Here is a 12500-nt window from a genome sequence, read left to right as displayed (position 1 = left end):
TGCAGGGCCAAACGAATGGCGCTGGAGCATTTCTCAACCTTTCGCTTCTTGCTGTCTTGAGGGATCATATCTTTCTTGACATGACAGCAAGCACAGGCATTACATACAGTAAAAGGGGAAGTCTCTTTTTTTTACTAAGCAGAGGAAACAGTTGTAGGAGAGTTTGGAAAGTGGAGTGGATTTTTTGAGATGTCTGTTAGATGTTTGTGCTGGTATGTCAAGGAAAGTTATTAAAAGTGTCAGCAAAAAAGAGGAAGAACTTAAAAAAATGACTTGAAACTTGAAAGTCACTTGAGAGAAAAGAGAAAACTACGATCCTGCCACACTCACAGACAGACAGGGGTAGGAGAAATGTTTTTCCCTATATTTGAAAGTCAGTGGTTGTGGTGGTTGAGAGAGGAGAAAGTAATTCCAGGTGCACGGGCCATTAAAACTGTGGAAATAAAATAATGGCCTTCTCCTCAGCTACTCGCTGGCATGAGCAAAGCCGAGTGCCGTATATAAAGAAGCCGTGTCAGAGAATTGTACAAGCTTGACCAGATTTAGAAACTCGATGATTATCTTCCTATTGCAGTTCTAACACCGACGCCCATTCGTTGGGAGTATTTCATGCCTATTGTTCTTTGGGCTGTCCAATTACTGAGCTAAATGAAGCAGAGCTTCTCTCTCTTGCTCTCTCTCTCTCTCTCTCTCTCTCCATAGACATGCCAGGTTCTGTGGAGAGAAATTAAATTTGGTCAGCAAATAGAATACTGCAATCCTGTCCAACTGGCCATCAAAGATGATGATGGTGCAGATTCTGCGCCGCTTTACGTTCAGCGTTTTGCAGCCCATCATTCTATTCTTATCCACATGTATGTCTCATTAACTGTGTCATGCTCCATCAAGTTGCATTTTCTCCCTGCCCCCTTATAATGTGCCGAATATGCTGTACTGAATGTCACGATTAAGTAACGAACACTTAACAGGCGGTGCGTGTGTACTGCGCACAGTGCATTTTAAACTCAGTAGCGCTATTTCTGAAATGAATTTTGCCAGTGACACTAATGAAAGTGCAGGCCTCTGTGTAAGTGCCACTGAAGCAGACATCATGGCGTCTTTGAGCGAGAGATGTGACGTGGTAGAAGTGACAGAGAGGAAGTCGTCAGATGCCACGGTTGTTCCCCAGGGAGGACGCAGTCATGTGAACCCCCACTCTTCATAATGAACCCCACACCGCAAAGCCAAACTGGACCCAGGGGAGCCGGCTCCAGACAGCTTGTGCTGCCGTGTAAAGATATTCAGTGCCCTTTTAGAGCTGATGACAACTGCACTTCCTGTCACTTCCTGTGTGAATCATCGACCAGACAGCCACCTGAGTCAGGACAAACACTCCCACTAACTACACACACCGCCATGCCATTTATTTTAATGTGTCTTTATTAAAACTCTGGCACTGTGTGCATTTGCATGCGTTTCAAATGGGTTCCTTGCGCTTTTTTATAGAGCTGCCTGGCTGGCGCTGCTGTTTGGTATGCAGCGCTAACAGGCACCTAGCCTATCTGCCATTCCGCTGATGTGTTCTACTCTCCTCAGGCGGCTAATTGTCAATTAGCAGCTAACTGAGTTAGATGTAGCCTGGGAGAGTTGCTTAATACGCACCGGGCTAAGAGGCGTTCGTCTCTGACATGCACATTTGAGTCAAATTGACCACGTCAGGGAGGCCCTTGAGAGCCTGTGGATTGAGAATCATTCCTTTAGTTCTTTTGTTAATTCGAGTTTTTTTATTTCCTACTGATACATTTATGACCCTTTATTTGTGCAGTGTTAAATCTCTGAGGACCTCATCATGATGGACACAAATGCAAGACATTTCATCCAGTGCCAATATTAATACTAACACTGTTTTGACACACAACTCACGTATGATGGTGATGTGGAAAGAACTGGAGTCTGCTACCGTAAATAACACATGACAAATATTTACAAATGAACAAGCTGTATTCAAATCAGGAACACTGTAGTGTTTACTTGTCCTTGAACATGGCAACACTCGCGAGGCTGTTGTTCTCTGCCTTCCCTACCATTGACAGCTCGGTGAAAATGCAGGTCATTAGTCCGATGAGTCACAAGTGCCCTGAGTGTTTCCGTGTTTATATTTACCTATTTGTTTGCCTATTTATTTATTTATTTAAGAACGGACAATGTACATTAATGAGCATGCCCATTTACACAGGAAGGGCAAATGTACTTCAAGAATTCATGCCCTTTTTTGTCATTATTCCATTGCCTGCATAACAAAAAAAATAGACTAGACGTACTAGATTCAGTGAAAGACTAAATTACATCCAGGGACGTCACAAGATCCTGAGATACTGTATGGGGGTGGGGGTGGAAGGCCCTTTACCCAAGGAGTGCTCTCAAGAAGGAAGAGAGGGGGTTAGATCTTTGAGTGGCATGTGGCATGTGTCAGTGACATGCGGAAGTGCCGCAGTGACATGTCCATTGATTTTATATTAACCACAGACTTATACTAATTATTATCAATAAGTGTAAAAATATGTATTAATAAAAAGTATTATTTTTTAATTATTTATGTATTCTAGGTCTGTAATTACAACAGTTAAGGGGCATGTCAAGCGCCGTCACGGTTGGCATGTCACGTTGGTTACTATGGTTACAGTGGCTACTACGATGTCAAACTGTGCCTAACCCTAAACTTATTCCTAAACCTAACCTGTCACTGAAAAAATGTGTGTAAACCAACCGAACTGTGCCTAAACCTAAACTAATTCCTAAACCTAACCTGTCAGTGGAAAAATGTGTTTTATAGTTGCATGCCAGTGATGCCACTTCCGCATGTCGATGTTGAACTGTGCCTAAACCAAACTCATTCCTAAACCTAACCTGTCAGTGAAAACGGTGTGTACACCAACCTATAAACATGCCGCACTGTGCCTAAACCAAAACTCATTCCTAAACCTAACCTGTTAGTGGAAAAATTTGTTTTATAATAGCATGTCAATGACACCACTTCCGCATGTCACTGGCACATGCCACATGCCACTCAAAGATCTAACTCATACTGAGAAGGAAGCTGTTCAACGAAATCAAACACAGATTTAACCAAAGATTTTTCTTGCCTCTTCCTGACAGAGTAGCCATTGTTTGTGTTATCGCCCGCATCTTTTGTCTTCCAGTGTCCCTACCCCATTGGTGTCACTATGTAATTGCCTGCTTAACAAAATCAAAACGATACACAGATATAAGCAAAAATGAATTTTCTGTCTGTCTTTTCATGATAAAGAGAAGCAATTGTTAGTGTTCAAGATTCAAGAGATTGTCACTGTCAAAAAGAAACGCAATAGACTTGTGTGAGGAGCAACAACTGCAAGTGCAAGTTATCTTGGCCCTGCGGTGGCCTAATGGTAGGGCACTGGGTTACTACGCCTGTGACCCAAGTCATTTGTTGATCCTTCCCCATCTCTCTCTCCCCACTCATTTCCTGTCTCTCCTCCATTGTCCTGTCAAACATAAAGGCAAAAAAGCCTTTAAAAAGCCTATGTTATGTAAGTATGCATGTATATAAAAACATTTTCTCTTGTCTCCCCCCTCCCTCTACAGGTGAATGGGAAGGACCTGTCCCGTGCCAGCCATGAGGAGGCAGTGGAGGCGTTCCGCAGTGCCAAGGACCCCATCGTGGTGCAGGTGCTGCGGCGGAACCCGGTACCGCGGGGCCACGGGGGCGCGGGCCAGGACGTGCAGCTGGTGGATGTGTGCACGCAGACGGAGATCACCTTCGAGCACATCATGGCGCTCGCCAAGCTGCGGCCCACCACGCCACCCGTGCCTGACATCTGCCCCTTCCTGCTCTCAGACAGGTACTACGCTACGATGTGCTGCCACAACACATGCTGCCATCTTGTATTTTTGTGAAATATGAGAACTGTTAACTTTGCTTTCATCATAGTACATCTACTGTACACCCCCAATACCAGGCATCTGCCTTTTCCTTATTGCTAAGACACGTACATTACACAGGTACATTATATTACATTACATTATTACATCTACGTCAGGGTTTATTGTTAAGGCGCCCTCCTTGACCAGGTCTACTGAAAAAAATAAAGATTTTGTATTGTGTGTATACTATTTAATATATTGGCTGAGCCCCTACCACCTTAACTAACAAATATTCTGCAGTAAACACTGTTAGCATTACATTTCGTTCAGCAGATGCTTTTATCCAAAGCTGTCTTTACATCCTAAAATTACTGTACCCAACAAAAAGCAAGGAACATTAGCTTCATTTCCCAGTTTAGGAAGAGGACACACTAACAAGCTGAATAGTTTGTGCTCCTGCTGCTTATAAAGTAAACAAAAGAAGTAAATAAAAGGAAGTGCAATCCATCTTTTTCCAGTTTAGGATGAACAAAGAAATGTTATCCAACTACAGAACGAACTAGCTCTCAACACAGAAAAGAGAAAAATTGTCCGGGGCAATAATTGTCATATTGGCCCATCAAACGTGCCCTATACACAGTACAGTGCATTGCAGGCAGGTATACTAGTGGGAATGATTTTATGTATCAAGAATGCCAGATGCAAGAGAATTAATCCCAAAACAAAAAGGGTGTTATAAAGTCAAGCACCGTATGTGGGGCATTCACATTCCACATTAAAATGTAAAATACTGCCTTGCTTTCTGAGATCAGAGACTGAGAGGTGGAACATGTATGCAATTCCCCAATCTTGAAATGAAAAACACTGTATGCAATTCCCCAATCTTGAAATGGAAAACACTGTATGCAATTCCCCAGTAGCCCATGAGATCATGCACAATGTCTGAGACTCTTAAAATAGGCACTTGCAGTCTTTTTTTCCTGAGCTTGAAGCTCTATCGTGGGGGTTCCTGGAAACAACAAAGAGAAGCTGAAGCCCTCCTTTTGTTTTCCACCTCCTCCAAGTCTTTCCCTCTTGAAGCTCACACTTATGCATGTTCTCAAATCCATCTCTGAGGAGAGGCAAAGTGTGAACAAGATAAAGTTTAGCATGAGGATAGAGTAAGTGGGTTCCAGCCCAGGGGATGACACTGTGGAGCTACATTGCTCATGCAACAGAATATCTTAGCTGAACTGCTGTGAAGTTAATTGAGACTTGTCTCTAGGAGTGAGAGTTACCAGGCAAGCTGGTAATTAAAATCATACTGTGGCCTACAAATAATTAATTGTTCTAAATGTGCCACTATGTCCACCAGATATCGTCTTTTGGTAATGGAATATCTGCAGTGGTGGCGTGCGTTGTACAGCTGCCTGTGTGTTTTTCCCCCTGACCTCAATATGTAGGTTATCCCTTTAAGTAAAGTAATAAACACTTTAAATAATAGGCTCAGATCAAAGGAAATTAAATTGCAGCATCCACTCCAGATCTCCTGGAGGCCTCAGGCTACATACGCAGCATTGGCGCTCGTGTCTAAACTGTTTATTTTTCAATCTCCAATTCTCATTCCAGGGAAAGTCTTAATTGTCGCTGTTTTGGCATAGCCATTTGGCTTAACAGAGGGTTTACGGGCGTGATTAAAATCGAATGGACTAATAAAAACGAGCCCAACATGCCGCACCATTTCTTTTGGAAATTTACTCATAGCCCCGAGGCCCGGAAGCAAATGTAATCAATGTGTCCCATAAAGCCACACTGCGTTTTTTTGTGTATCTTCATCTGCGTTCAGGTACCACAGCCAAGATAGGGGCCTCGTTTTTTATAGTCTCAACAAATGTCAGTCGTTCCTCTCTCCCCTGTGTCGGCGCCCCCCAGATCATAAAACTGTGTAATTGTGTTCTATTTAGATACGTGTGCCCCAAAGAAAACATAATCACACCCCACAAAAAAATAAAACATTTTGACATTTACACACTTTTTTTCACTAGCGAAACTGGGTTGTTTTTCAAGTCGTATAAGGCCATATGTTGTTCCCAAACAGAATACATACCCTCACTTTGTAAGACTTTAACATCCTCCTCTGTGTGTGTGTGGGTTGAAGAAAAAATATATCTGGCTTTATATGCCCCTGTGTCGGTATAAAACACATTAGGGATTATTCTCTCTCTCTCTGCTTTGCATTCATGAAACAATACATGATATAAACAATATCAATCCTTTGGCAAAAAAAAAAGCTTGGATGTATGGGTGGCGAAGAACAATGCCTGTGTGGTCTTCTGAAGATGAGAGAGAGAGAGAGAGAGAGAGAGAGAGAGAGAGAGAGAGAGAGAGAGAGAGAGAGAGAGAGAGAGAGAGAGAGAGAGAGAGAGAGAAAGAGAGCACAGAGGAAGAGTGATTAATCAGAGGTGGTTTGATCACCCTGGTGACATCACTTCTAGGAGCCCATGACAGATCCTTTATTCCATTATTCTCTTGCTTTCCTTGCTCCCTCCTCCTCAGCACCAAACAAAGGAATCTTTCATTCAAATCGCACATTTTCATGTCTGTCTGTGTATATGAATGTGTGTGTGTGTGTGTGTGTGTGCGTGCGTGTGTGTGTAAGCACCTGTGCCTCTTTGCGGCTCTGTGTTTTGGTGTGTGTGCCTGTGTATATTTGTGGTGCTATATGTGTTCCCACAACAAATAGTGACTGGGATCAAGAAGGACAGCCCTCTAAATCAAAACTGTCCATCACTATCTCTCAGCATCAGTCGCTCTCTCTGTCTCTCTGTCTCTCCTCCCCCAACGCTAACCACCACCACCACCTCTAACTCTCATCCCCCTACCCCATTCACCTCTATGGCGATGCACGCACGCAGACATGCACACACACACACTCCCTCTATCTCTCACTTCCCTGATCTCATCCTCCTAGCTCCTGCCTCTCACCCTCTCCCCCTCTCCCCCTCCTCTCTCTCTCTCTCTCTCTCTCTCTCTCTCTCTCTCTCTCTCTCTCTCTCTCGCACACACATACACACACACACACACACACACACACACACACACACACACACACACACACACACACACACACACACACACACACACACACACACACACACACACATACACACACACACACACACACACCACGTCCGTATCTCACCCTCTTGCTCCTCTGCCTCTCTCTCCCTCCACAGCTGCCAGTCTCTGCACGCCATGGAGCAGGAGTTCTACGAGGGCTCAGAGTACCTCTCCAACATGGCGGCCGACGTGGAGAGGACGGACGACTTCGAGTGTGAGGTACGGCCAAAGATCTCATACAGTATATTGTAGTATACTGCAGTATATTGCAGTATAGTATAGTACGTATAGTATAGCATAGTATAGTATAGTTTAGGACCGTATAGTATCATAATGTGCTGTAGTATGTTATATTATAGTACAGTATAGTATAGCATAGTATGGTATAGTATGGTATAGAATAATATAGTATAGTTTAGTACACTATAGTACAGTACAATGCAGTACAGTATGTAAAGGATAGCGTCCGACGAGGTGTCCCGATATCGAGGGAAATAATGGACAAGGCAGAAGCGCTGAACAGCCCGATGACGCAACCGTAGGACTGTTCGCTTCTGGCAAGTCCAATTTTTAAAACACTTGTAACTGCTGACAAAAACCTCTAACACAATGTCACTTGCAACAGTGTGGTAATAGTGTGGAAATAATATATTAATAGCGTTAATTGGCCATTTCTGTGATGTCGTCAGGGGTAGTTTTTCACAACGCTGCTGCCTCCTCTTGGGGGCCACCCCACGCAATTGCCGGTCGGGCCACCCCTAGGACTGCCCCTGCATAGAGATACACTAGGACAGTGTTTCTCAACAGGGGTGCCGGGGCACCCTGGGGTGCCGCGGGCCCCCTTCAGGAAACGTGGCTGATAAATAAAATTATGTAATATAATACATATTTGTCTGAATTGATAAGTTAATGCTTGTCAGTCGAATGTTTCATCTGCCATTTATGCACAATAAAGTAAATATAGTTCGCCCCATGGTCAGCTGCAACTTCAAACGTAGGTCGTGTGAAGTTTCCAAATGTGTTGATTTTCTAAGCTTGTGTGGTATCGGATGCGATGCCATGTTACGGCTTGTTGGTTTGGGGTGCCTTGAGATTTTTCATGCATTGAAAGGGTGCCTTGCCTTAAAAAAGGTTGAGAAACACTGCACTAGGAAGTGTTGGCCCCTTTCTTTTCACCTATCCTACCCTCTGGTATCGCATTCCCACACCTTCTCGCCTTCCCCCTCTCCTCTCCTCTCCCCTCCCCATCAGCTTTATTAATAACACTTGACATCCTCATCCCGTAATGGTGGAGCTCCCCCGCTTCCTCCCCCGTGTGCGAGTGCAGGGGTCCCGCCCATAATTGACTCCACAGGGCCTGTCCCCACGGGCTGTGGCTGACACATGATGGGTCACACCACGACAACGGCCAGGACGGTGGCTTTTGCACTAGCATGGAGGCCGGCAAATTGGAGATGTGGTTGTGTGTGCGTGTGCGTGTGCGTGTGTGTGTGTGCGTGACTGTGTGTGTGCGTGTGTGTGTGCGCGTGTGTTGGGGGGTGGGAGCTTGCGTCAGTGTGTGTATATATGTGTGTGTGTGTGTGTGCATGTGCGTGCATGCTTGCGTGTACACGTGCATGCGTGTATACGTGTTGTTTATTATGAGGGCGATGTGTTGTGTTGTTGTGTGGTGTCATGTGGGTGTGCTGTATTGTGATAGCATTGGTGCTAGAGACCTTGCGCTTGGGGGGTTGCTGTCTATGGTCATCTTGAACTCTCTTCCTTAACCACCAGTCCACCCTGGAAAGATGTATACAGTACAGGGCACAGTTTGTTTTTCCATCTCCCACACACTAAAACATACACACATGCACACACACACACACACACACACACACATGTACACACACACACACACACACACACACACACACACACACACACACACACACACACACACGCTTGCACGCACACACACACGCTTGCACGCACACACACACGCATGCATGCACACACACACACACACTGTACTCTCCTCTCTGCCATATCGATCAGCTGCTTTCACATGACAATATCATCAATTAAACCTCACACACAGATATCACTTATCATCCAGACACTCATCACAGTGGGAGACAGTCCATCAAGCCAGAGTCAATCCATCATCGTGCCCCAAACACACCCCCTCCACCTCCCTAACCCTATACCAGAGAGAGTAGAGAGAGAGATGTTCCATTGGCCCATTGTTTCCTGGTTCTATGTATTATGGCCCCCCTTAGGCAGACCTAGGCAGACCTAAGGACTGTTCTATTCATTGTAGGAGCATTATGACACGGCCCTTTAGGCAGACCGGAACCTGGTCGCGTTAGGTGCCCATAGAAACCTATTATGTTGGCATATCTCTATATACTTAAAGAATCTCTGCCTATATCCTGCACTCCCCCTATCCCGAGCACCACTTCACATCCCAACACTCCTCCCTCCCTGTCCCGAGCACCGCAGGCCCCCTTTAGGTGCAGACTGAGGCACCTTTGGGAAAGATGAACAATGGGTTTTCCTCACGGGGAAAGCCTGGCTGGCTGACTGATCCCCCGCTTGCATCTTCATTTGCGAGTGCCGGGTTTAACTCACCGCCGGCAATGCCGGCAAGAGGTCGGCACTGACAGATTATATCATCAGACGGCTTAGCCCACTAGTCTCACGCTTCAACCCCCCCACGCGCCTTACGCTCCTCCTGCCCCCTCCTGTCAGTTTCACCTACCTCAACACTGCCACCACCACAATCCCCTGAACAGCCCACCTACCCAGTCTCATACAATCTGTTTTGCAGTGTTAATTCAACACATAGATTCACGGTGAACTAACACTCATGTAGCTGGTTCTGCTCTTTAAGTGTTGAAGAAACACTCCAAATGTGGTGTGTGAAGCAGAACCACCAAACATCAAATCCACTTATCCCCACCCACCACCAGTTCTCCACCACAACATGCGTGGCATTCGAGTTTACCGCTTGACCACCCTGTAGCCTCCACCAGCATCAACATCACATCCACTTAGCACCAGCAGATCTTCACAACATGCTTAGCATTCCAGTCTGCTGCCTCTTGTAGCCACCACCAGTCCTACCAGACCACCACCACCAGCAGCATCACCTCCACCACCACCACCACCAGCAGCAGCATCACCTCCACCACCACCAGCATCACCACCACCACCACCACCACCACCATCACCACCACCAGCAGCATCACCACCACCACCAGCAGCATCACCTCCACCACCACCACCACCAGCAGCATCACCTCCACCACCACCAGCATCACCACCACCACCACCAGCAGCATCACCTCCACCACCACCACCACCACCAGCAGCATCACCTCCACCACCACCAGCATCACCACCACCACCACCATCACCATCACCACCACCACCAGCATCACCTCCACCACCACCACCACCACCACCACCACCACCATCAGCATCACCACCACCACCACCAGCAGCGTCACCACCAGCAGCATCACCTCCACCACCACCAGCAGCAGCATCACCATCACCACCACCAGCAGCATCACCATCACCACCAGCACCACCAGCATCACCATCACCACCACCACCACCAGCCATCACCACCATCAGCAGCAGCAGCAGCATCAACATCACATGACACCAGCCCTGCTGCTTAGCATAGCAGTCAACCACTTTACCCCCATGTAGCTACCCCCAGTCCTACTCCTCCACCACCACCACCACCACCAACACCCACATCACATCCACTTAGCACCACCTGCTCTCCACAAGATACGCAGCTCACCGGTCTACTGCTTCACCAACCGATGCCCCCCACCAAACATCACATCAACTTACAGTAGCGCCACAGCTGCCAAACATGCTTAGCCTACTAGTCTACTGTGCCCTCGTAACGGCCCGTTGCCTTCCTACCTTATGTCAGATACCACTAACACCACTTCCACACAGCCCTCTTCCAGTCCTACCCACCGCCAGCCCACCACCAACCTTAACATGCTGTTCCACCGACGCACTAACCCACCCCATACAACCTTACCAATCCTATCTAACTACCACCATCTTAGACTACTTTATATCATCTCAAACAACTCTGCATATTTTGTAATGGTGTTTGCTCTTTTTAAGTTATTCTTGTACACTTTCACAGTTTGTACACTATTTCACACTTGTTTGTTCTTATAATTTGTGCAATACTTGTTTGTATTTCTTTTTAAAGGACCATCTAACCTGGCAAGGGGCAAAAAGATGGAGTTGAGCCTTTTTTATTTTGTAACTTGTGAAATACTGTTTGTATTTCTTTTTTTTAAGGGACCATCTCACCTGTCAAAGGGACAAAAGATGGAAATTAGCCCTACGGCTATAATCTTGCATATTGTGCATTACAAAATCAAACTATAAATATACATGTGTGCTGTCCCTGTGTTAAATAAATAAACTTTCTAGCTTTCATCCCCCCCAATCCTTCACCATCCGCAGACTCCTCTATCCCCCAGTCCACCAGCGCTACCACACAACAGATTACCACCACCAGCTCTTCACAAGATTACCATGCCATAGATGATAAACTAAATCAGTGTTACTCTGATTAGTTTACCAGTCTCCTGCTGCGCACCCATCTCCTCTCCCCCAGCCTTTCCGATCCCACCAGTAGCCTACCACAAAACACCTCACTACCACCACCACCACTCAACACCACTCAACACCAGCCTCCAACCTCACATCCACCACATGCTCTACTCTAGCCATGATGAAAATTAGCATAATACCATAGACGATGAACTGACACATGGGTGACTAATGCTTAGCTTGGATATATGATGCTTCACTCCAGCATGCTGCTCCCCTCCAACCCCCCTGCAGCCTTCCCAATCATATCCCTTTCCATATGCCAGCCTCCAACCAACCCCTCCCTCCTCCAATCCCCCCACCACCCGCAGCCTCCCCAATCCCAGTAGGTGACACTTTTTCTCTCCCCTTCCACTTTCATACCATGTGAAGGATTGAGGACCATAGGGCTTCCAAGGTGTTCATGTAATTAATTGAGATTGTCCAGATCTTTCAAAGACCTTGCATGGTACAGTCATGGAAACATGTTTCCAAACCAGTGGTTGCTACAGTACCAGCAACACTACCACACAACACAGCGCAACCACCTCTTCACTGCAGACTACAAGTCCACATCCACGAGCATCACATGGCTCTCCCCATGATGAAAAATAGCATGCCATAGTCAGATGATAAACTGACACATGGGCGAATCTCTTTACCTCGCTAGCATGGTGCTGCTTCGTTCCTAACCTCCCACCCTCTGCAGCCTTCCCAATACTGTCCCACAAACACAATTGAACCCCCCTACACCATCTCCTACATTGGCTCCTTTTTACCAGCCAAAACCAGCTCCATCACTTCTCCCAAGATGTAGATGAAGTACTGACATGGGTGACACATGGGTGAGTCTGCCTATTGCAGTGTGTACTATGGACTAGCATGGTGCTGCTTCGTTCCTA

At 46.2% G+C, this 12500-nt stretch overlaps 1 protein-coding gene across 1 annotated transcript in view; it reads left to right on the top strand.

Annotated features, from left to right (window-relative positions):
* The window catches only part of pdzrn4 (PDZ domain containing ring finger 4), a 77622-nt gene that overhangs the window by 43632 nt on the left and 21490 nt on the right, over window positions 1–12500 (top strand). Inside the window, exons 2-3 of the mRNA XM_063197502.1 lie at window positions 3604–3860; window positions 7098–7200. Coding sequence (XP_063053572.1) covers window positions 3604–3860; window positions 7098–7200 — 360 coding nt within the window. The remainder of the gene's footprint in view (window positions 1–3603; window positions 3861–7097; window positions 7201–12500) is intronic.

Source organism: Engraulis encrasicolus, chromosome 4 (genome assembly GCF_034702125.1).
Source record: "Engraulis encrasicolus isolate BLACKSEA-1 chromosome 4, IST_EnEncr_1.0, whole genome shotgun sequence".
Classification (NCBI taxonomy): Eukaryota; Metazoa; Chordata; class Actinopteri; order Clupeiformes; family Engraulidae; genus Engraulis; species Engraulis encrasicolus.
This window is presented reverse-complemented; position numbering and strand designations above follow the sequence as displayed.